At 38.3% G+C, this 25,534-nt stretch overlaps 2 protein-coding genes across 4 annotated transcripts in view; one reads left to right on the forward strand and one right to left on the reverse strand.

The window, feature by feature from the left end:
• LOC127566975 (zinc finger CCCH domain-containing protein 10-like) overlaps nucleotides 1-25,534 on the forward strand; it is an 83,333-nt gene that overhangs the window by 8,801 nt on the left and 48,998 nt on the right. For 2 of the 3 annotated variants that reach the window (XM_052009554.1, XM_052009555.1), the window contains one exon: nucleotides 817-7,866. The exons of the other annotated variant lie outside the window; for it this stretch is intronic. In XM_052009554.1, the coding sequence (XP_051865514.1) occupies nucleotides 864-2,066 (1,203 nt within the window). In that variant the 5' untranslated portion in view covers nucleotides 817-863 and the 3' untranslated portion in view covers nucleotides 2,067-7,866. Of the gene's footprint in view, nucleotides 1-816; nucleotides 7,867-25,534 lie in introns of those variants that run through there. 3 annotated transcript variants of the gene reach the window in all.
• LOC127566978 (lens fiber major intrinsic protein-like) lies at nucleotides 11,868-24,982 on the reverse strand. The gene is made up of 4 exons (XM_052009557.1): nucleotides 24,530-24,982; nucleotides 18,377-18,541; nucleotides 16,971-17,051; nucleotides 11,868-15,132 (listed from the first exon to the last, which is right to left on the reverse strand). The coding sequence occupies exons 1-4, from the start codon at nucleotides 24,887-24,889 to the stop codon at nucleotides 14,947-14,949; spliced, it is 792 nt and encodes a 263-aa protein (XP_051865517.1). The 5' UTR covers nucleotides 24,890-24,982; the 3' UTR covers nucleotides 11,868-14,946.

The following is a 25,534-nucleotide window of genomic DNA, read 5'->3' on the forward strand; positions in this document are numbered from 1 at the left end:
TTCCAGCAGAAGTCACTGTGTTCAAATCGGAAGTGGGATCTCTGGTTATGTTTATTTTACCCCTTTCCTTTGGCCTAAGGGCAACTGTCATTAAATCAGTACAAGCTGACCTCATTATATCAGTTTTGCACCATCTTTGGACTTGCCACCATCATACCAGGAAATATTTGTTGGCTGAAGATGCAAACATTTTCTCTTAAAACTATATCGAGCCAGTATCTCCGGAGGTGTGAGGGGGAAAAAACATGGTGATTGCTGCATGCATACACGTTCAGTGGAGATAAACAATTCACAGTGAAAATCTTTATTCTAAAAATTACTCTTCCAAAAATCTTGGAAATGTTGGCATTCATGTAAGTGCAGTTGTTTAATGTATCCCACAGTAATGAAGGGAGCACTCTTTTTCTCTTTTGGTTGTGATGTTCAAAACAAAATAAGTTTGGCAAATTTTAAACAAAATCTTAATGGGCATAAGTAACTGCACAAAAAAAATCTCAAACTTACTAAACAAAATAGCACCCATCATTTCCAGTCGTAGCCCCCAGGGATAAGTTATTGGGGAATGAAATTGTGTCACTAATACAATGGGGCCTGTTTATCTGAGGTTCTAGAGTAGACAAATCAAGGGGAAGTGTACTACAACTAACCTTATAATATTTGGTGCCGACACCAGACACACACCTTTAGAAATCTTTATTTTTCCCAAACAAACATTGTTCAGCTTGCTGAGCTCAAAATGCAGTGGTTCAAGTGACACTTACTTTGTGGGTTAATTCCTCCTTCACTGTAAAGACATACCTTGATTTTCTTTTTCAGATGTTTTAATGTACAGTTGCTGAGAAACACAATAATAGTCTGTGAAGATGCCGGATAAAGATAATTTATTTAACAGTGGTAATGACGAGGCTGGCCACAGCTCAGATGATATTTGCCGTGACTTCCTGCGCAATGTCTGCAAACGTGGCAAGCGCTGCAAGTTCTACCACCCCGACATTAATGAGGTGTCCGACTTGGGTGTTAAAAAAAATGAGTTTGTCTTTTGCCATGATTATCAGAACAAGGAGTGCACTCGTATCAACTGCAAGTTTATTCATGGGACAAAGGAAGATGAGGAACATTACAAAAAATCAGGAGAGCTTCCCCCACGTCTGCGCCTTACAGTGGCCATGGGTCTTGGCCTTTCACCTTCTGACCTTTCTTTTAAAAAAGGTGAGGTTCCAATCTGCCGAGATTACCTGAAAGGGGACTGTCAAAGAGGATCTAAATGTAAATTTCGGCACTTAAAACGTGATGAATATGAGTATGAAAACAGAACTTTAGAGAGATTAGCACGAGACCAAGTGCTTTCTCCTGTAGTGCGGCGATATGACCCATTTGATGACCTCTATGACACTGATCGTTATACTGACTATGACCATATACTAAAGAGGAGAAGAGTGGATGGCTTGCGATTTGAAAGTTATGATTTTAGTATCTCAAATTCGCGTCCAGTGGACTATAGATTTCTAGAAGAGGAGAATCTGATGCTTCGAAAGCGTGTTGAAGAACTCAAAAAACAGATCTCAAATTTGATGGCAACTAATGAGGTGCTTTTGGAGCAAAATGCACATTTCCGCAACCAAACTAAGGTGGTGACGCTGACCTCCACTCCCACAGCGACAGAGCAAATACTGGCAGCACCAACTGTGGCCACACTGACCAATTACAACCATGGTGTAGCACAGACTCACACCACTTTGAGCAGCCAAGCACTTCAACCACGACCTGTCACGCAGCAAGATCTAGTGGCGACTGCTGCAGCTTCTGCTGCACCACCTACCAATGCTGCACCAACAGCACAGCATCTTAATCCTGAAATTGCTTCTCTCCCTGCGGCACTTGCCCAGACCATTGCCCAGGGAATGGCACCTCCAGTTTCCATGGCCCCAGTGGCTGTCTCTGTTGCACCAGTGGCAGTATCAATTGCACAAGCACTGCCAGGAATCACCATAAGCCATGCCACCACACCAATGGTTACTTATCCAATTGCATCACAGAGTATGAGAATAACAGCAATTCCTCACTGAGAAGCCTTGATAAAAAGAAATGCATAAGGACTTTAGAAGAGATTCTGTGTTCCTATGTTGCTTCCCATGACGTGTGTTATATAAATATGCACGCCAAAGCCAAATAGGATTCTGACCCAGCATTTAATTTCTTTTTGTGTCTATAAACTATTCTTCTTCAATTCATTGTATTTTCTGAACACTTGTTTAATCCCCTCGTAATTTTGTGCTCACCTCATCAACTCCTTTAAATCCATTATCCAACTTAAAATGAGTGCAAGTGACACAAAAGCATTTTTTTTATATAAAGGTTTTTGTGTTAGAACAAACAAATCACTGGGCTGCGATGCTGCGCAAATATTCAGATCTACTTTTCTCCTTTGTCTCCCACGCTTAACTGTTTGCTTTCTTGACGCAAAACTGAAATGTAGTAGCATATGAAATCGTAAATTTTTCTGGCAATAACGAGCAAAAAGGAATTATTTTAAAACTTTTTTGTGGATGTTGCTGGCGCTGAATGCTGTATTTTCCCAGATAGTGGCCATTGCACTTCAGAAAGTAGTGCTATGTGTGAAACTTCTTGGGGTGTTTGAAGATGAGGTGGCGCTAGCTAAATACAAATACTTTTTAAACTTTCTGAACCATCCAGATACTACGATCTAATCCTCACAATATGAGAAAAAAATACATTGCATTACCAAAGTGTCCAATTAACTTGTATCTGTTCAAATCCATAATAATGAGATTAAAATCTTAGTTCTCTGTCAGCTACAAGAATGATATGAGGTAAAGAAATTTGAATTCTTTTTCTGCTAATGTCCTTGGGTTGGCATTTTACTTGAGCTGGCTTATTGGAAGAAATGGGAAGCAGATGGGGAATACACATATTCAGGAAGGATGTCCTTCTGAGCAAGAGGTCAACAAAACATAGATGGAATGTGACTCTGCATCTAGCCTGCAGCTGTTGTTGCCCTGGTGTCACTTCTCTTGAGCTGTGAATTCACCAAAGCTGCAGCAAAGCACATTTCTTGATGGTGACGGTAAATAAGGGAAATGAGAATAGGATTGGATAAAGATAGTTGAGTAAAGTGGGTGAAAAAACAAGTGCCAAAAACGGTTCCTCTGCATACAGCTTGGGTCAGCAATGCAAGATATGCAAACCTTTTTCAAATCCTTGTGTGAAAATGCATATTCTATTTAATCCAGATATTGTAATTTGTATGCAAGTTCAAGAAATGTACAAATTGTTTGAGAACTTGTATGGAACATTTTAAAAGCTGATAATTTACAATACATCTAAGGCTGTCTTATTTGGGGCCAGAATGGAAGCATTTGCACACTGCCTTTGAAATTTGCTGAGCCAGGCTGTAACAGGTAGGGCACATGCACATTCATGTTGAAAGTCTTTTCTCCTTTTCAAAAGCAAACTTGTGTCCAGCTCCATTGGGAGCAGAGCTTGCCTTTCCTGGCTAGTTGGTTTCAAACTAGATAATATCTTTAAAGGCATTTTGAACACAGTGTATCTTTTTTCTTAAACTGTGATTACCTCCTGGAAATCCATAGATTAGGATAAAATCTATTGGGATTTTGTGTTCAATGTTCTGACCCACATGACTAGATGATTCATTTTCCTGAAACTTGCCAAAATGATCTTCCAATTAGTTAACAGTGTGAATGGCTTTTGTTTATTCACTGTTAAAACCTCTTGTTGTAACCATAGCAATTCAATTTCATTGGTCCAGGTGCTTTTTAAAGGAGTAGCTGTGACATTGAACCCAAAGGTTGGTTACATTGTTGTTTAATCAGCTAGTTATTGGGGGCATTTAACCTCAATTGTTGCTTTTCTGTTAACCTTGTCTCCAATTTGTATATAGTAGTTATTTAGTCTTTTCAAATATGCACGTGATGCTTGTCAGGTTCTTGTGAGGTCTAGAAATTAGAACCAATGATCTAATCTTGCACAATTGAAAGAAGCTTAAATGATCAAATGTGCTATTTGCAATGTTTCCATTGTTATTCTACTAGATATTTGTAATAGCTCTTCAGCTGCTGTGCTATAATTTATATTAAGGCAGTAGAGGTGGGGAGGGAATATTCATTTCTCTGGGCAACCTTCACCCACAACTCCGTAACTGCCATTGTTAACTTCCAGGATTCCCTTGACCGAAATTAACACAAGTACAATATTGTCAATATGCTTGTAAAACATTCAAGAGTCCTTCAAGCCAAGAGGCTGTCCCAGTTTATTTGATTTTAAGAGCTATATGGACTTGACAGTATAGTAAACTAAATAAATACCACCAAGTCATGGTAATAGCCACAGTTAAAATGGTGCAAATGCTAGACATTGCATTATTTTCAAAGAATTTTCAAACTAGTCTGTGGATTCAGTTATAGGATTAACATAGATGAGTGAATAAAAGCATTATTCAATGTGTCACGGAATCCTGTTGGATGTAATGCGTTTGAATATGACATATTTGCATAAAACGGGAATTGTTATACCAGTACTGACTAGGTCAGGAAAAATTCAAAAGTTAAAATCATTTACTTATATTAACAGAGTTTTCTTATTATGCATCATATTTATAAATTTGACTTTTTGGTTCCAAGCTTGTGTCTTCAATTTAAAGTCTGTCAAAACTAATGATTTTTTAAAATATAATCTGCTTATGGAAAAACATTTGAGCTACTATTTTATATTGGCAATTTTTTTGTCCTTCACATATGCTGGGTTGGGGCAGGTATTAATAACTGCTGATATTTTATAATTATTAAAACTTTCCTTTGCATGGGGTTCACCAATAATTTGGCAAAGGATGATGCAGTGAACAAAAATGTGATTTTTTTTACCCCCTAAAAAATGAGCATTACCAAGTAAGCTAATTTGCTGCTCAAAGGACTTATTTAGTCCTGTATGTAAAGTGAGAGAATTCTTTTGCTAAACGGTCATTATAAACAATTAAGTTTTTAGTTATGCTTACGGACATTAAAGTGTCATTTAAACCAGACACAGACAACTCTGGAATGTAAAGACCAACGATGCAAATGTGTAATTGATATGTAATATGAAGCAAAATATCCTCACGTGGCAATGAAAACCCCAAACTTGCATAGTAATGTTGAAAACAAGTATCAGCCAGATGAAAGAATATCTTCCAAAATCTACAGTGTATGTCATGTACACTCAACCTTTAATTATATTAATACTTCGTCTTTTATATGTTCTGCTCATGAGCACTCTACTCCCTTATAACAATATTTTTAACAAAGATTTCTAATCACTGTACTCAAAATACCTGAGCCTAGATAAAAGTGGTTAATATTACAGTAAAAATTCATGTGAGATTTTCAAATTAATTTCATGCTTTTTTCCACATATGCTTTGTTTTACAAATTTCTGTAGAAGGTGTGGCGTACTGTAGCCTTGGTGAACTGTGCTATAGCGTTGGCACCTGTAATCCTTCATCTAATAAATTGATCTCAAAAGACCTCCTCACTAGTGTGATCCTCACAGTAAAAAAAAACTGGGATGGTCTGTGGGTAACCCATTCACCTGCTTGATCAGTGACCTCGGTCTTCATTCACCACCTCCATTCCCCTCCCACCGATACTGCTTGACCCGCTGAGTTCCTCCAGATTGTTTATTGCTCCCAGTTCCAGCATCTGCAGTCTCTAGTCTCCTCACTTTCCTCCTCCTGGCTGAACTTTTTCACATTTTCCTCCAAATAACAGGAGTTACCAGGGTTCTCACTGTGTCGGATTTGTTTTATCACCCATTGAATACTCCTCGAGTCATGCTCTGCCCTGATCTATTTCGAGGATTTTTTTCTGTTTCTGTCTATGATGGAGAAATTAATCAATCAATGAATTTACCTTAACGTGTTGCTTGCTTTTTTGACACAGTCCATCCTTGACACTTCCGTTCTCTCTCTAAGTATCTGTATCTCCAATCTGGCTAATGGTTGTCCATTGATTACTATGAGCCCACTGACTCCCATAGCTAACTAAATTATACTTCATCCCACTGAGTCTTTCTTTTTAAGTTGTATCCACCTTGATGATGCCACTCCTATATGCCAGAGCTTCTGAAATGTCTTCCAGATTCTTCAGCCAGAGGTTGCATTCTGTTGTTATATACATAATTCTCCAAACCAAATCCATTCTATTTCCTGCACTTGATTCACTCATCTCTCTCAGATCTATTACCAAGTTCACCTCACATTTGACAGATCAGTCTCTGCCACTTCCAACATGATCTCACATTCTCCTCCAGGCCAACCCCAAACCCCAAAAATATTTTCACCTCTGCCCGCTGCAGTTCCGAAGGGACAATTTCCTTTGTGACACCCTAAACCACAGCGCTACCTTCCCTCGAACCTGTTCATATTTCCATTCAAGTGTAAGAAATTTGAAACCTTCTGCTCTGCAGCCCACGGTTGTAAACATATTTTCCAGGTGAGACAGTTTGTCTTCCAATGTATACTCTTCTTCCTTTCACAATGATTGGGGGCAGATGCAGAATTCTTTTCAGTGTTGGAAAGACTTGGATTGGGTGACCTCTTTGTTAAATGCTTCTTTTATGTCTGATCCTGTGGGTTACAGTCATTGTCTCATTAAGCCTCCATCTTACTCTTACTTCGGTCTTTATGCACGTGGCCTCTTGCGTTGTTCCACTGAGCACAATACAAGCTCGCGAAACAGCACACCGTCTTTCTACTCCATACTTTATAGCCCTTTTGCCTTAAAATTTGTATTTTAACTTCAAAACTAAACTACTGCTTTGATTTTCTCTCAGACAGTACGTGCTGGTAATTTAGGATGGGTGTACTGGTACTTCCGAGAATGAGGATGGTTCTGACCAAGTGCTTGAAAAGGGAATCCCCCTTTTATGTACGTGACCAGTGGTGGTTTGCACCTGGGTTTCTCCCTGCCTTTTTCTTCCATTACTGTTGTGAGCCACTGGAGCCTTTTCTACATTGCCAGATCTATTCTTCTCTCCCTCTCTGCAATTCTGCTTTTATCTTTACTGCATACCTGGGTCCTAGAAACATCTTTTGTTTGTCTAATTTCTTTCATTGTTTTCTCTTATTGTCTTGCACATATTTTGCCTTTCAATCAGTCCCTAGCTTCCAGCTAAATTAGTTTACAGTTTATCTTCTTTGTGTGTGTATGGACATTTCTTTTTCTCCCCACTTTGTATTCCCTGGCTCGGTTCCTGTTCATGAGCTCTTGTTCTGTAATGTCTTTCGATTCTGATGAATGGTCAGAGACTTAAATTATTAACCCTACCTCCCTTTTTCCACAGATGCTATCTGACCTTATGAGTATTTCCAACATTTTCTGTTTTTATTTCAAGTTCCTGCTCTCAAGTGCCACGCTGAAACTAGATAGCTCCTCATAAGGAGACAAGTCATCACATTAATGTTATTCCAAAGCATATGCCCTTCTTAATTCTAACGTCCAGTACTCATTGTTCATTTGTTCAATTATTTTCCAACCACTTCCATATAGTTTATTTTTAAATATAAGAACCAAACCACAGACTATTTTGATATTCTTATACTTTGCTCTATTTAAGAATATTATTAAAATGAACAACCAATGCTGCAAACAGCATCATCCTATAAATTGATAGGATTAATATTATGTACATATTGTACATATTGTTTGCTATGCTGTGTTTGACAGGTTTTTTTTAATGTGATTACCTTTAGGAAATTCTTCTAAACAGTAGGTTAATGTTTCAATTGATACAGGTTTCCAGGACAGTAGAACTTAATACAGTCCAAGTGAATACTTTGTTTAAAAGGAAATAAAAGTCTTTGCACTTATTTGTATGGAATCCTGTTAAATGTAGAACAATAAAGAACATTTTAATTTAAGCTTGCACTTTCTATCAAACTCATTTATTTTTAAGTTCACATTAAAATAGTTGGTGGGGAAAATGTTTTTAAATTTGCACTTTTATGACATCACTGTTTTATTTGAAGGCTCAGTTGACTGTGTGTATTGTATCTGGATATAGTTAAGTCTGACATAGTGTCAGAATTGAGGGGAAGCTCTCCACTGGTTTGAGTCATACCTACTACAAAGGAAGATGGTTATGGGTGTTGGCAGTGAATTATCTCCGACTCAATTCATCACTGCAGGTGTTTCTCTGTGCAGTGTTCTCAGCCGCATCCACAGTTGCCTCATTAATGACCTTCTGTCCATCGTAAGGTCAGAAGTGGGAATATTTGAATTGCACCAATATTTAATTCCATTTACAAACTTTATGATGAAGCATGATCCAGACAGCATTCAGGCATGTACTAATAAGTGGCAAATAATTTTTGCACCACACAAATCAGATAATGACAATCTCCTATGAAGTTGGGAAGTCGCTTGCCACAGAATTCACAGGGTCTAACCTACTCTAGTGGCCACAGTACTTTTACGTTTGTGACAACAGTTTGTGGTCAATAGTGAGCCGCACTGACGTACTAGGGTTCACTGACTACAAACTTAAGTGTGCCTACCATATCAAATTACTGTGGCCACGAGAGTAGGTCAGACTGAATCCTATGGCAAGTGGCTCCCCAACCCTTTCCACAATCTAGAAAGTGTGTCAAGAAAGTGATGGAATGTTCTGTCACATTCCTGTGCTTAGTTGATTGAAAATGGGAGGGCAGGTTGAGAAAGTAGTTAATAAAAGTATATAGGATACTGGACTGTATAAATAGAAGCATAGAATGCAAGAGCAAGGAAGTAATGACAAAGGCTTTGGAGAGAGTGCAGAAGATATTTACCAAAATGATTTGGGGATTGAGGGACAAAAAGGTTAAGCTGCAGTTGTTCTCCTTGGAGGCTATGAAGAATTTGACCAAGGTGTTTAAAATCATTAAGGATATGGACAGAATAGATGAGACAAAACAGTTCTCATCGGATAGAGGGGTCAAGAACTAGGAAACATAGAATGAAGGTGATTGGCAAAAGAACCAAAAGTGACATGAGGAAAAATTCTTTTACACAGCAAACGGTTAGGGACTGTGCTCCACTGCTAGGGCAGATTTGGTTGTAGTGTTCAAAAAAAAGTGCTGGAAGTATGGAATTTGCAGGGCTATGGGGAGAGCATGGGGGAGTGGGACAAGCCGGATTGCTCTTATACTGAGCTGATGTGAACTGAATGGCTCCCTGCTGCACTGTAGCCATTCCATAATTCTCCACTGGCCTGAATGAGTGCAGCCACAACAGCACTCAAGAAACTTGATATCATTCAGGACAAACCAGTTACGGATTGGCACCTTTCCACCACACTAAATATTTACTCCCTCCACCATTAATGTATTAGTGTGGATCATCTACAAAATGCACTTCAGCAACTTGCCAAGGATTCTTTGACATCACCTCCCAAACCTGTAATCTCTTTTATGCAGAAGGACAAGGACATCAAGTGTAGGGTTAATGCCACCTCCTGTGGGTTCCCTCCATAAGTGCTTTGGAAATATATCACTGTTACTTCATAATCACTGGGTCCAAGTCCTAGAACTCCCCATCAAACAGCACTGGGGAGTGGCTGCACCAAATGGACTGCAAAGGTTCAAGGTGGCTGATCTCCACATTCTCAAGAGTGATTAGGAATAGCAATAAATGTTGGTCTTGCTGGCAATGCCCACAGCTTGCAAATGAAAGAACAGGGTCTTGTACTTTCTGGTAGCTAGTTTCATCATGACAGTTTTGAGTTTTAATAGTCTCATCTTGATTATTTGCAGTGTTATGTACCAGCAACAATAGAAACACACCGAGTCATGTACAAGTGTTAAAAACTATTTTATTAATAACTACTTGTAATAATAAGAAAAGTAAAAACGTTAGATATCAAACATAATCCCCAAAACTAAACTCAAAGTGTGTGTGTGGCAAATTCCCAAACTCCAAGTCTAGGAATAATTCTCAAAGTTCAGTTCAACAAGCCATAAGGTGAAGTGTGAGCAAAGGCTTTTGCAAAATCCATCGTTGACTGAAGAGAAAATGTAAAGAGAATGTAGAGAGAATTTACGAACTCCACAAGTTCCATGATGGAACCCATACGACACCTCAATCTCTGATGATCTCCATTGCTTTGTTCCAAAGTACCTGCCACCCCGAAGGCATTCGATACGTGGCCGCCCACAGAAATACCTGTTTCCCTCTACAGGTTAACGACAAAGTGGACTCCACTAGATTGCTCCAAAAATCCATACATGGATTGTCGTGACAGACACAGCTATTGTTCTTCATCCATTGTTACGGAGACCAGCAGTCAGTGTCTCTCTCTCTCTCTCTTCCGACTCACTGAGCAAAACAGCCAGCACGTTGTAATCTTTGCTGTCGTGACGACACCACACACTACTACTGTACTGTCCAGGTGCCTTAAAGGGACATTCACCAAATAGCAACCTGACCTGTAACAGTAGTCATTAGAACATGGGCTATATGCAGAGGAAGAACATATCCTCTCTACCCTGACAACCTCATGAATACAGGTCTTGCTTATACTGGAGTCATATTTTTCATTCCCACTGCCAGACAAGTATGTATTTTATAGTATTTTAAATATCTCTGTAATTCAGGCTTGTGCTTACTCAAAACTAGGTTGGTATTGGTCAGATTTGTTTCAGTTCAGATCCTACCACTACATTCCAAAACTAACAGATATGAATCCCTTTAAGTGGGCTCAAATAGAGGTATCGGAGCCAGAGGGCAATGTTGTAACTTAGTGCTACTGTGAAATTTTTACTTTAGCAAGGTATTGGAACGATGAGTTAGCGTGGTTCTTTAGGGGATGATAGGGTGACTGGTTCTTATTTCTTGATTGTATTGTCTTGAAGAATCTCTCAGCAAAGTAAAAAAATCTAAGGATATCACATCAGATACCTCATTTACAGATTAAGATTAATAGCAAGTCACCTGTTTTGCCAACAGTAATATTAGTGAAGTTGTGTGCTGTGGAGAAAAGGGTAGATAGAACCAAATGAGAGATTAAAAAATCAGGGTTTAGTGTGCATAAATTTCTTTTTGGTTTTTGGATAAAACTATTGTAGACTTTGAATTTTCTTATTGTGGGTTAGCACCTGCAGTGGATGAAATACATATCATGTCACTTGTCCATTGGCACGAGAGGAAAGTTGTCACAATTCAAGTTGTGTAGGATTTATATTTTTCCTTTTTCTTTGCTGGTCTCTATAAGTTACAAACACTGGTAAACATGAAGGTAAATTTAACCTTTACATTAACCTTCTATAGTAACAACTAAAAAATACATAGAATTGTATATTGTAAAATCTTGCAAGTACATAATTGTGTGGTGCTTAATAAAGAGTTGGTATTGTGTTTCTGTAACTTATAGAAGGGAAACCATTTTGGTCACAACTTGCTATAGCAATCAGGTGCTGTGTGTCTGAGCACATTTTATTTTAAAGCAGACAACTAAATAAAATGAAACTCAAAAATCTTATTTTATAAATTTAACTTGACCTTAAATCTAATAGGTTCAAATTCAAAAAAGCAACAATTGAATTAACTGACAATTTTTTTTCCAAGTGATGGGTTGGATTTGCAAGTTTCATAGCAGCGTCCCATTCACCACCTTTAGTGTGTTGCCCATGAAAAATTCAGTAAGTCTGTGCAGTCTGTTTCTCATGGGCTTCTGGCTCCTTTAGCATCTTGCTAAAATTGATTATAGTGGTATGTTCAAAAAAATTAAGCCTTTGTCAGTTGCAAGTTGATTTGTTTAATGGACATTTTTTTGAAGAGTCAAATCTGCAGGTTTTCCAGTAAGCATGCCATATTAAAACGCTTCCATTGCCATTGAACAAAATATCTTCCCTTCTAAAGCAATCTACAAAGATTGTAAAAAGGGAAGTTTAAGCACAGAGTAATTCAGAGAGTTCAAATGACTGACTCGTGTTAATGTCATTTCAGTGCAAAATTTGAGGTAAGAAGGCATCCTGCATCCTTACTTACATCTTGAATATTTTAAGGATGATCAGAGTTTTACTTAACTTGCCATTTTAAGTCTACTTCCATTTGATGTACTATGAATTCATCAAAGCAATCACAACCAAATTAAACTTTCACTGAAATAATGCTGTGCCACTTTTCAAAATTTATTTATTCAAAATATAATGCCTTAACAATACCACAAAGATGCACTATTTTAACAACTGTAGCATCACTCCCAATTCAAAAAAATTTGGTCAAAAAGACCAAAGTGATTATACGCAAGGAGTTGCTCTCAACAGGGCAAGAAAAGTCCAAACTGTTTGCCCTTGAATACAAGAACTGATCCTAGTAATCGTGGTAATGTTAAATTAACATTTTATTTCAGGTGACTGGGAAGGGGAAGAAAATCTCCATTCCAAAACAAATAAGGGCAGTATTCTTCCTTCTAAAATCAACTTCCAAAAACCACCACAAAGCATAAATCTCACACAGCTTGTAAAAAAATCCATGTGTGCAAATCCAGAGGTTTGTTACAGGGAAACACATTTACAGAAATGCTAATTGACTAAATGTTATTGGAATATTCCCCTAGTAACTTTGTTTTCCTGTTACCATTCACTGCAGCCGAAGGAATTCACAATGGGGAATAAGTTGACAAATCAGTTGAATTTATAATATTAGGTTTAGCACAATGCAGAGTGCAAAATAGACATTATTCTTTCAGTTCATTCATTGTTATTAAGTCATAGCTATTTTAAAATTTTTTTGTACCTTTTCCTCTCCCTTCTGCCTCATCATGCTGCTTTTTACTGCAGCCAACTGATTGACAAGGTCTGTACTCTTTTTGTGGGTGCCACCAGTGCTGTCCTGGTGATTAACTTTGTGAGGTAGAAGTATTCATACATCCCTTCATCCTTCAAGATGCTAATATTTGAACTATGTAATAATCTTATCTAGCAGCTTTAACAAGAAGTGACAGGATTTACCCAATGTTTTATTTGGACGTTTGTGTGGATTTGGAGTTGTAACTCAGGTTTGGGAGCCCTGTGCTCCACGATTTGTAACGATACAGCATTGGATTTTCTAAACATGTTGAGTTAGTTTGGAGTTTACAAAATAAGGGTCAACAGAAAAAAAATGAGGAATAGAACTCAGTTTTCTTTCCCCCACAATTGTTCATCAACTTGAGTGCTTTACGCAGCAAAGTAGAAAACCTTGAGGAATGGTTGTAACCGCTGCCCCTCTATTAATATAGTCAGTCTACATCTGTTTCCTGGTATACCAAGCAGAGTAGAAGACTTGGACAACCCTACAAATGAACTGTAAAGGACTGTTGGCAGATTTCCTGAACTGCAGTTTATATTATGATGTCTTCAATGGGAATATTACCAAATATATTCTGGTGAACATTTAGAACTTGTGAATTTCAGATTTATAGATTTTGAATAGGCATCCTACAACCATTAAAGAGTTGATTTAACCCTTTCAAATCCCCATAATAAAAATTTTCATCCCAACCCATAAATCTTCAAAATTATATTTCTTTGTCTCTTTGTATCTCACTGATTAAATGAATGGTGCAGATTTACTGAGAATTGTGAGAATGTTGGAGATTATGTGAAAATTAAGGACCAGTGTTGCATTTTCCACACAGATTGATTAGACACTATTTTTCCATTTTGAGGCAAGTTCTGCGACATGTTTTGTGGAAAAAGACACTGGCAACTCTACCATAAAATAAATTGTTCTATGGTCTTTATAACACTGCATATTGAAATTTCAGATTCTCGTAACTCCAAAGTCTATGCTGATGCAACATGAAAATGCAGGGCATATACCCAAAATCAGCTTGTGAGTGGGCAAGGCAAGAAATAGAGCATCAATCCAAACTATTTTTAAATTAAATACTGAATTTCCTGGCATTTATTTTGCAAAATGAAAGGACTATAATGGTCAGTAGTTGTATGTATAACTTTTCATCAAGCAGAAGATTGTCTTTTGTCACAAAATCAATTTGCTCCCTTGTATAATCATCTTAAAAAGAGTTAAATTGTCTTGAAAGACAATCTAATCTATGTATAAATATTTTGAAGGTGCTGTTATAATACAGGGTTGGGATCATGTGAAAAATATCTCAGATTATGTAAATACTATAAACTACTTGGAGTGGGAGGGGAGTTTTTTTTAAAATTGGACCAAACACTAGCTGTCTGATAAGACCTATTGGCTACAAAAGAAATTTTCCAAAAAACTAAGTTGATGGCACTTCCTTATTTAGCGATTTTTTTCCAAAGTAAACTTCCATTTTATTTTGGGGAGTTGTAGAGTGAGGGGGTGGGCTGGGTGATGTTATGGGGAGCAGTTTTTTAAAAAAGGAAGTTATAAGAAGATCTACAAAAATCCATCCTACTTCAGAAAAGGTAGATTGAACCAGCTAGATCAGACTTTCACTGCTGTAAAATTTAAACTTGCTTACATTTTTCATGAACTTAAAGAATTAAAAAAAAATACATTTTTGTCCCATCAAAACAGCCCATTATATTATTTTAAAGCATTTGCAATTAGCGAGCATTTTAAAAACAGCAGGTTATAAATTTAATGTAACTGTTATAAAATATGATTAATAATCAAGTAAGCTCGTGAGGATTTTTTTGTCCAATTAATGAGTGAATTATTACATTCAAACCCTGAATTTGAAGAATGTTGAAAATATCTGAGTAATTCATCTCCATTTGCTTTTTTTTCTGATAACTTTGTCTGTACAGTAATTTAGATATACCCTCTGTACTATAATTCCCTGCTTAGGGACATTAACAGCATTCATATTCTTTCAAGCACACTTTCAGTAACAACACAGTAAATTTCACAATGTCACTTCGTGATGATAGGATAGTTCTTGTGTTGTAAACCCCTTTCTTTAAAAAGAAAGCTACTTTTATAAGGCTTGTGTTTTGAGTTCAATGGGATCACTCCGGGGTTCCTGTTGTCCATCAGCTTCTGGGGGATGAGCTCCTTTAAGAATAGCCAATCTCTCTGAGATACCTCTCATCCTGGGGAACAGGATAAAATCATACAGCAGAGCTGCAATAGCACCTCCTATCAGAGGGCCTACCCAGTATACCTGCAAAGATACAGAAGTAACATAATTGAGAAACAAAATAGTGTTAACTAATTAGAATTGAGCATTCCCTCAATTGTTTTTCTTTCCTAAGGCTTGTGACTGAGCCAGTGCACGGCTCCATTGGTCCTAACATCCTACCCAAACCTTACCCAAGTGACTATCTTAATGCATGAATCTGAGCAATCTGGCTATTTCATCGGGGAAGCATTACAGATGAGCCAGATCCTAATGTAATCCAAAATACATATTTCCACTTACTGTTAGAAGTGTCTCAGATGGTAGCAACCTTGCCTCTGGATAATAGTGGGTTTAAGCTCCACTCAGGAGATGCGAGCATGAAAATCTTAGATGGTGCTCCAGTGCAGTACTTGTGGGAGTGCTCTACTGGGTGAGACATCCATCTGAAGGAACAGATGAGGCCACATCTGTTCTTTCAGATCCATATCATTTTTCAAAAAAAGGGCAGGGGAATTATCCCAGCTGTTCAGGCCAATTTCAACATCACTATTAACCAATATCTGGGTCATTATCATTTTGCTATTTGTGGGAGCTAGCTGTGTATAAATTGCCTGCTCAATTTCCAATCTTATAAATGTAATTATTTATAAGATCAGAAATTGAGCCAGTATTGACTGTAACACACTTTACAGTCAAAGTACTTTTAAAGTGTAATTACACTTTAAAAGTACTTTGACTGTAAAGTGCTTTACACCCAGAGGTCAAAAGTACAGGACTTTTTGTATATGCCCATGTACACTTTCCTACAAGAGTCACCAGCAGTGAATAGGAGCAGAAATACTGGCTTTTTTTTCATCCCAAGTCTGAAGATATTTGACACCTGGCTGTGATGAGCTAATTCACTTTGAATCACAGAGCTTGATGTTCAGAAGCAACACAGTGCCCAGTATCTTAAAAACATCTTACAAAGTTTGGCAAAATGCAGCAATGCTATATAACTGCATCAGTTTGATGGAAAATTGAACAGAGGTGGCTGTGGAAACCAGGACAATACCTCATACCTTCCCTCACACAGAGCAAGACTTTCAGATTCCTGATATATACTTGCAGCATTGTTGAATGTTTGCCTGTTGCAACTTCTGCAGTAGGATCCACCTTGCTGCTGCTATGAAACTCTCTCTTTTTTTAAAAAAGTTAGTGAGCAAATAACTACTTAAAAGCACCCTTTAGTGTTCAGTGAGAGATTTCCAGTTCCCATCACAGACTTCCTTATTCCCTTTCTAAATGAGGTTGCTAACATAGTCGATTTCTGCTGAATTATAGAAGATTTTGCTTTTTAATTAAAGTATGTCAATTTTTGAAAGCCTGTAGACCAGGAAGAGGCCTTTTGACCTGCTAAGCTAGTTTTTCAGATTACTCAGAATCAAGGGCATGCTTAAAAGCATATGCTTTATTAAAAATGGGAAAAGCTTGCTGTTAATTAGCATGTACAAGCTCAGCAGATGTTTTGACTTTTCTGATCTGACAGATCCTCTTCAAAAATTATGGACAATCTTTGACCTTTTATAAGTGCTTCACAAGTAAGCAGAATGTATGATCAGACATACTGGGACAAAGCCACCTGAAATAATTAAATATGTTGTCCCCATTATACTTGAACTTGTTTAGCTGTATTTGAAGAATCTGTCATCCATCAGTAACTAATTATACAAAATCCTTGAGGCACAAAACCCCCATAGTTCTTAACTTGATTCTGTTTATGTGTGGTGATTGAAGAAATGTTGGTGCATCTTACAAGCACCTTTGATGTTTTCATTCTTTTGTAAAACAGATTTGTTCACTTGCTCACTCGGTTTTAGTTGAATTCAGTTTGTGCTTACCCAGTGGTTTCCAAAATTTCTAGTGAGTACAGCTGGTGCAAAGGACCTTGCTGGATTCATTCCACATCCCGTGTAATGAAGCTGGAAAAAATGGAAGAGAGTACGGTATTATTCCAATTAGACAATTGTATGAATAAAAAGTTTTAACAGACAATTCAAAAGAAGTGGTACTGATTACCACTCATCATCATTTGAGTATGCAGAGCCATGAGTTTAAAACTTCTGTGAATAGTCAATACTATCCAAGAAAATATGAAAGAACATAATGCCGTTTGCTAATTAAACCTAATTCTTCACACAGGATCACAATTGACTTTTCTGACTGTGTTTCTGAGACTCTGGCTTCAATTATATTCTTCAGGAGAGCTGCAAAATACCAAACTAGCCAACCCAACAACTCAGAGTCAACAAAAAAACTTCTGGACCTGGCAGCAGGATGAGCTAGATACGGGGAGCAATCAAAGAAGGGTGGGCAGGGCAAGATGGGACATCAGTGGTCCAGGTTATTGCTGTGGGCACCAGTAGCCTTCAAAAATAATTCAAGCCTTACCTTTGCAGAACCTCTTCTCTTCTATCACCCATGGAACTGGCCAAATCTTGCCCTCCAATAGTGCCAAGCAGTCAACACCCAAAATAGAAATCTGAATCCAATTTATATCTGAGGATCTCTGATCTCCATAATAAAGTGGCCTATTGCCCAGAAGGGTGATTGCTCTGGACCTGGTGTGAAGCTCACAGAAACATAAGAACTTACAAATTTACAGCATAGGAGGTGGTTCATGCAGGCCAAAGGCAGACTGTTGGGTTAATCTCACTTCCCAGTTGTTGGTCTTTGTACATTAAACAGGAATGAAGCTGGTTGCATAACAAGGTGGCAAGGACCCCATTAATGCCAGTTGAACTGAATGAAGATCAACCCTTGTACCTTTTGCAATGACCTGAACTCAGGCTAATTATCATTCTAATTTTGGGTAAATTTTCCAAGGAGACAATGACATATGGATTGATAGGGTAAATATAATCAATTAAAGCTGGTGCCTTAAAGAGGCCAATACATGTATAATGATCAGGTAGAGGTGGTGTCTGTCTTTGCTTCATGTTTATGTGTTTGTACTTTCCAACAGGAATTACTGAATGATGATCAACAGTATAAGATCAACATCTAACTTAAAACCCTTCCTCCTCTGAGGGGCCACGGCCAGTTCTAGCACCTTGGTTGTATTGTAGCCAAGGTAAACTGACACACCGGAGGTCTTCCTAGCCTGGATGGGGCGACACTACAGAGGGTTGTATTTTGCAACTCAACTGTTGGGAGAGTGCTTGTTACCTTTTAGTCCAGAGCTGGGTATATTTTCCACACTTAACCCTAGTCCTTTGGCAAATGAGGTGGAAATTTGTAGACTTACCCCAAAGAAGTGACCCACAGTGAGTGAAAAGCCAATGATCACGGCTGCTGAGCCCATGAATCCATTTCTGCGAATGTCTGTTGTGGCAAAAATACAGAGGACAAACTGAAGAGTAAGGAATATCTCCACAGCTGTGCCCTGGCCAATACCCACTCCAGCATGAAGCTAAAGAATAAAAAAAAATTACTATTAGAAATGACAGCAATAGACCAGAAGTGACTATAGAGGGGTGTATTTACAGGCAAGTGTATTTGTCTGCTACTAAAAATCAACAAACCACATGACTGTTAGACTCTACAGTTGTTCCTGGATCTGAACTTATGATAGTGTTTGAATGCCATCTCAAACCACAGACTTACTGAGTGCTATATGACTTAAAATGGTGCACAATTTAGAAATGAATGGCTTAGTGACAGATAATTATTGTGTCATTACTTCAGGAACTTGGTAATTAATTTAATGAAATAACCCTATTTATTCAGGAGAATAAAATTTACTCATTTCTTTTCCTCTTAATCTCCATTACATCTCAATCCCACCCCTCTTTGAGAATCAAGTAGCCAATAAGTAAGAACAAGCAATGTGTGTAATGGCGTTTTAGTGTTCATCAGTTTGAGGGATTTCTTTGCTGGACGGAGAATGGAGTTGCTCCAGTTTTGAAACCATGAAATATCTGAGTAAAACCAAAGTCATCTGTACTTTGCCCAACAGTATGTCTTAACCTTCAAGTGCTTTTATTTCATTTTCCATACAATAGCTTTGCATTGCTATTGCAATGAAAACGGCAACTAGTTCTTAAGTGTAGTTCAAAGATGTGGAACCATATTCATGTGGAATTGGATTGAGACTGTTCATGTGTTTCAAACAGGAAAGCTAATAAGCCTGCAATGAGTCATGATTTCAGGGAGAAGGGAGCTATATTTGAGACAAAAGTAAATATTTTAAAAATACTGCTTTTTCCCTCCCACTGGGAAGAGAGTTGAATTATGACCTTCCTCCAAAATTGTCAATATGCCTGTGAACTCAATATTGGAATAATGCATTTAATGATAAACTGGGGTTTTGTTCAGCACAGGGGCAACTTATAACATCCCATAATTAAATCACATTAATGATGAAATATGGCCAAGTAATTGAGAACTTTTACTATATTTCAATACCTGTCCTTTCTGATCTCCTAGTCACCCCCTAATTCCTGTTTACCTGTGCTTTTTACAAAACACTTGAGGAAGTTTTACACTTGAGGAAGTTTTCTGTGGATGTGCTAAATTTTCACATTTTACAACACATGATATCCTCACGAATCTAATTCTTCATTTTACATTCTTGTGCATTTTATAATGTGACATTTTTAGAACTGAAACAAAAAAAATCACTATTTATTGCTTGGGGACAAAATAGTCGAAAGATCGAAAATTAAGATGTGGTTCTCTCATTATACATACACGCTAGTACAGTGCATCAACTGTAATGCTTGTGCCTATCATAAGCTCATAACCATACTGTACATGAATCATGCATCAACTAAATGCCATTTTAACCAAGAGGCATTCAATTTATCCATATGCTTTTTTGATTGGTTGGTGTTCGCATCTAATACACCAGACATTTTGCTCCTTATCATTAAAACAGTTTACCCAAACAAACAAATTATGGGTTACAGTGTTTGTAGTTCATGGAAGAAATCAATGCCAAGTTGAATTGGAAATTCAAAGTGATCCAAATAAATATGAAAATAAGACATTTTCCTAGTACTTCATTATATTGCTCAAAAATATCAAGCTGCATAACATGCAGCGAGTTCATGCAGGAAAATGTGTACACCAAAATTCCAGAAACAACAATTTGATGAATGACTAGGTAATCTGCTTTCGATGGAGTTAATCTGAGGAAGAAAGTAGGAACTCCTCATCTTTGAATAGTGCTATGGGATCAATAACATTCATTTGAAATACCAGAACAGGTAGATGGCCCTTTTTTTGAGGATGTGAGACACTACAGGTGGAGTAGGAAATATTCTAACATGCCTTACTGAATTAATCTGAATGCATCATGATGGCACAAGGCTAGAAGCAAAGTGAAATTTCCTTTGCTCTAAGCAGAAGGGCAAAACATATTTCTTATGTATCATTTCTGTCTGCAGCTTATGGCTAAAACTAAACAGTATTTTTAATGTGTTACTATTATTTAATATTAGCTTTTCAGATTGGAAGTGTTTTTGGGAGAATTGTCCCATTCGCGGTCATTATACCTAGTTTGTGCTGAACTGTGTGTTTGATCCTTGGTAAAAAAAAAATGGATTTCAATGAATTTTCTGTGATATCTTGGAAAGTGTCCAAGTCTTAGTGATCTGTTGATGGATTATACATTGGTTGCAATGCAGTATATAATAAAGTACAATAATACAGTAAAATATATAACTGTGCCCTGTCAAGCAAGTAGTGAATTTTGCTTCTAGTGGCCAACTGTATATTTAATCCTAGGAAGGCTAGTGACAGGTTATACATTGCAGTCCTGACCAGCTGTTTTGAATCATATTTTGGTTTTGACAAACTAGTAGGGAATTATACATCTAGTTCTTGGAAGACTAGTGGTGGTTGTGTGTCACCATTAACTGAAGTTTAGGTAGTCGTCTAACGTAATGGTAATGAGTTTGTCTGTGAATCCTGGGAGTAGAGAACGGGGAGAACTTCAACCATTATTCCTAGTAGCCAGGAAAGATTCACGTGTTTGTTTAACTGTTTCAGTGCCTCAATAGGCAAAGTTTGGGTAAAATACTTATACTTATTCCTCATTACATCTTTGTGGAGTATCATTAGCAGATAGTGTTTGATGCAAGTGAACCGCATTGTTTCACGGTGATACTCGAATAGATCTGTCATGCTATCATGTCTTTCAGTTGCATCTCAAAATGCAGTAAAGTAGTCCGACTTCAATCAACATTCGATAAATGTAATATCACATTTCTACTAGATTCCACAAAGAACAAAAACGTCAATGTACAATCAAAGTCTTTTGCCAAAATTTTGTGCATAGCAGGATTCCTGCAAGCAGAAATGAGATCAATTATCTCTTAATCGGTTTTAGTTTCACGCACACAGAAAGATCCCAAAGTCAGCAATGATTCAGTGACCAGACAGTGTTCTGATGGTAATTTGCAGCCGAGATCCTACAGCCTTACAGTATATTTAATGACAGGCAGCGCTGCTTTTCGAGATTAGGTACTCTGTTTTGTGCAGAAGTTAGACCAATGACAGTCTAGTCTGCTTTGGTGGCGATTTACACATAGCAAGATACCGCACGCAGCAATAAGTTCAATAACCACAGACTGTTTTTGGCAGTGGTTTTGCGCTTAGCAAGATGTCTCGAAAAAAAACTAATGGACCCCCAGTTCGTTTTAGCGATATTTTGCGCACAGCAAGATCCCAATTTAAAGTGTAATTAATGGCCACCTGGTCCGTTTTGGCGATGTTCTGCGCTCAACAAAATGTCGCTAAAAATTAATGGCCACTTAATACATCTTGGCGATGTTCTGCGCTCAGCGAGATCCCGCAAGCAACAACGGTAGCCTTGTCTGTTTTGCTGGCGTTTGCGCGCAGTCAGAGCCATTAAATATTTTAAGCAACGGGCACTTAGTCCTTTCTGGCGAAGTTTTGCGCATAACAGGACACCACAAGCAACAACGCAGTGCCCAGCCGTTCCTTCGCTTTGATGTACTGCACAAGGGAAGATCCCACAAACTACAAAATCGATTACCAGTTTGTTTTCGTGGTGTTTTGCGCACAGCAACATCCCACAAACAACATCAGTGACCAGCTAGCTTGCTTTGATACTTTGCACACAGCAACGGTGCCTAAAGAGGAACGAGATCGGTGGCTTGTTCCATCTGTTTTCGGTGAGAAGTGTGGCCCAGATCACACTGAGAACTCTGCTCTCCAAATAGCGCAGGGGATTGGTTTACCCGCGCCAGGATTGACAGCGAAACTGAGGCACGCTAGCGATAGAGTCTCGGTTGCAAGTGAGAGTTTTTTTTGCCACCTGTATGTTTTGGAATGCGGCCGCAATCCCGACACACCGACCTGAATCACAGACATCAACCAGCCCTGTCAGAAACCGTTCATATTGGAGCTTTTATTTTGGCATAAATCAAACGCAAATTCTAAAAGCGATAGCTGCTAGCTAGGTACACATTTCCAACCGTAAAATATCGTTTGGGACAACAGTAGCACACCCATGGCGCGTGTTCCATGCTCTGGAGCACCACGATGTAATTCTATTTGAAACGATCTGAGCTTTTCTCAACTTATTCCGATCGCGATACCAGCTCTCGACAAGGTGACCGAAGCATATAATTTGTGGTGTAAACAGTGGGCAACAAAACATTAATCCCCGCATAATATCGTGTCTAGATTCACTAGCAGACTGTTAGTCTTCATTCTGAACCCATACTGGGAGGAGTGCTTACACCGTCCCTTATGAAAATCCAATTCCCACATACCTGTAGGTTTAACACCCATCACGTTAGAGAGAGGTCTCCATCTTCTCAACGTGTCTCCCCAATCACAAAGGTGATTTACCTTTTGACTACTCAGAGCCCGAGTACAATCACTGCAGCTGGGAATGCAAACACGCACACTGTACCCAGGGAGCTTTTGAACTCAGTCAGCTGTGTCTGCAGAATGTCCGTGAATTCACAGCCGAGCGAGCTTTGCGTATACTCTCCTTTTAAAGGTGGTTCCCCAATTTTCACACCAGCAACTTACAAGCACAATAAAATGTTCGGAAAACCGAAAGCTCACTGTAACCATTAACTCCCGAGCAAACTGAAAGCTGCATAAAGCTGCCGACGCATTCCCAGATGTTTTCAAATCTCTGAAAATGTTCTGTTCATCTCGAGAGATTTAGCTCACAGAACTTTAAAATAAAATAAGTTAGGACGCCCAAGGTAAAATCGATAACCCAAATAAAACCACGCCAATTTTTTTAAATGTTAAAATCGAATTGAAACAGAAACTAACTTCCCCTTAACATGATTTATCGCTTGAAATCCAACGAACACGGTAAACCTTTGAATTGAAATCTGTCATTTTGGATTATCCAAATAAATATTCAGCTTAGAACCAAACTAAGGCAACAAACCTTCCGAAATTCACCAGTCCTTGCATTATAAACACATGGTTTTCCTACCTTTGTCACATTGGTCTGTAGATTAAGTTGGTATTGTACAGAGTTCTGTACAAACTCGAACCCTCTGAGACGGCCTCAGAAAGTTCTTAAAAGCAGTTTTCAAAAATTATACGGCTATTTTCTGAAAACCATGCGAAACACTAAATGAAGTAAAGCCTTACCAAAAGAAAATTGATAACTTTTCCATTAACCCTATGCCCCATTTACGTTTTTTCTCTCAATTTTCACGTTGTACACACGATCTGACTTGACATTTCCGTCGTTCAATAAATCTCACAGAATTGACGATCTGATTCTACGCGGAAAAATTCTAGACTCTCGTTCCGTTATATTATTTATTAATCTTAAATTATGGTGGAGCAACAAGTAAATGGTTCTAGGAATAAGCCCTTAGAATAACACGTTACTTCCAATTGATCTGTATTTGTATGTACAAAATCTAAAGGAATCAAGATCTGCTTTCTGTCGGGCCAGTTTTAAAGGGTTTAGTAATACGGGAATCTTCAATTTGAAATGATTTATATTCTTTGAACGACATCGTTTATCTTAATCCATTTAATTCCCCGCGAAAGCAATATCATTTAGTTCCTTGTTCACCCCTGGCTTTTAACTTTGGGTAAATGTTTAAGTCCCAGAGTTTAGACGGTCTTAGAATTTGGACGCAAATTAATAATTTCCGAATAATATAACCCATCACTTACTAAAATGTATCAGTGTTGCTTCAATTCATTCTCCAATATATTTTGTATCTCAAGTCTGTTATAAAGATATCCTTTAAATGTTACTTTTTTTGGTCTCTACACCTTTACACTCGTTATATTTACCAACTACCTTTGTTACTATTTTTAACACATTGATTTTCCAGGACATTTCCCATTTTGCTTCAAACTTTAATATTGGTTTTAGTTTGTACAAGTTCACACTTTAACTTTTTTTTCGTAGCGTGCTATTTGCCAACATATTTACCGTGTTAAGCCCTAGGTTGCCCCGTACAGCAGGAGGGGTGACCCCATACAGCACAGCTGCCCCTGCCACTGCCCCCAGGAGCTGAGCTACTATGTACATCACACAGCGGAACATGCTCAGTTGCGCCCCTAGCAAGTAAGCGAAGGTAACAGCTGGGTTGAGGTGCGCTCCGCTGACATGTCCCACCGCCTGTACCAGGGCAGCTAGGACAAAGCCAAAACCCAGAGAAACCAGCAGCACGTTCACGGGGCCCGGAGACCATCGCATCGTAAAGCCCAGTCCAAAAAACACGAAGAGCATGGTGGCAAAAAACTCTGCAAACACTGCCCTCCAAAAGGCGATGGATTTCAACTCCCACATGATCCCGATCTTCCAAAAAGCAGACTATTGCAAAATAACAGAAAATTGTAAAAAAAGATGAAATTGTCTCCCAACTCCTCAAACGTTTTCCCCAAATTTAATTGCTCAGAATGAAGTATTTATAGGGGGCTCTGAATCTGGGGGAGGGACTTGGCTAGTTTGTCAATGCATTTAACTGTTTCATCCCGGGGCAGGAGACATATTATAATGATTTCCGTTTCCACCATCCTCGGTCTGCAGTGCATTCCGTTCTCGGGAAGTAAGTCAAAATGCGATAACAACCAAGAAGGCTTCATGGAGCATCAAATAAAATTGGCTAGTGCAAAAATAAATAGGAACGTGTTCTACAGCCGTATAAATTACGAAAGAACTATTAAGATAGGGACAGGGTCACTAAAGAATGCACAAGACGAACTCACATGATGGACCACTCAATGAAGTGGCAAAAGTATTAAAAAGGTGCTTAGTCTCAGCTTTCACAAGTGCATTAACAAAATCGACAGGACATTTGGAAATATTAAAGCACATCAGGACATTTTAGATTGAAAGGAGGGTCATTCTTGTTAAGCTAGACAAACAAAGAAGATAAGATTCCAAGATTGCATCCATGCATACTAAAAGAAGCTGGAAAGAGGCAGAAGAGGC

This window comes from Pristis pectinata, chromosome X, assembly GCF_009764475.1.
Source record: "Pristis pectinata isolate sPriPec2 chromosome X, sPriPec2.1.pri, whole genome shotgun sequence".
Taxonomy (NCBI): Eukaryota; Metazoa; Chordata; class Chondrichthyes; order Rhinopristiformes; family Pristidae; genus Pristis; species Pristis pectinata.

Bases quoted from the DNA above. Each gene is read 5' to 3' on its own strand.
- LOC127566978 (XM_052009557.1), bottom strand. From the start codon at position 24,889: ATGTGGGAGTTGAAATCCATCGCCTTTTGGAGGGCAGTGTTTGCAGAG. The intron at 17,052-18,376 runs GTAAGTCTACAA...CATTTTTTCCAG, and splicing joins CTGTGGGTCACTTCTTTGGG to CTTCATTACACGGGATGTGG. The intron at 15,133-16,970 runs GTAAGCACAAAC...GTATCTTTGCAG, and splicing joins GAAATTTTGGAAACCACTGG to GTATACTGGGTAGGCCCTCT.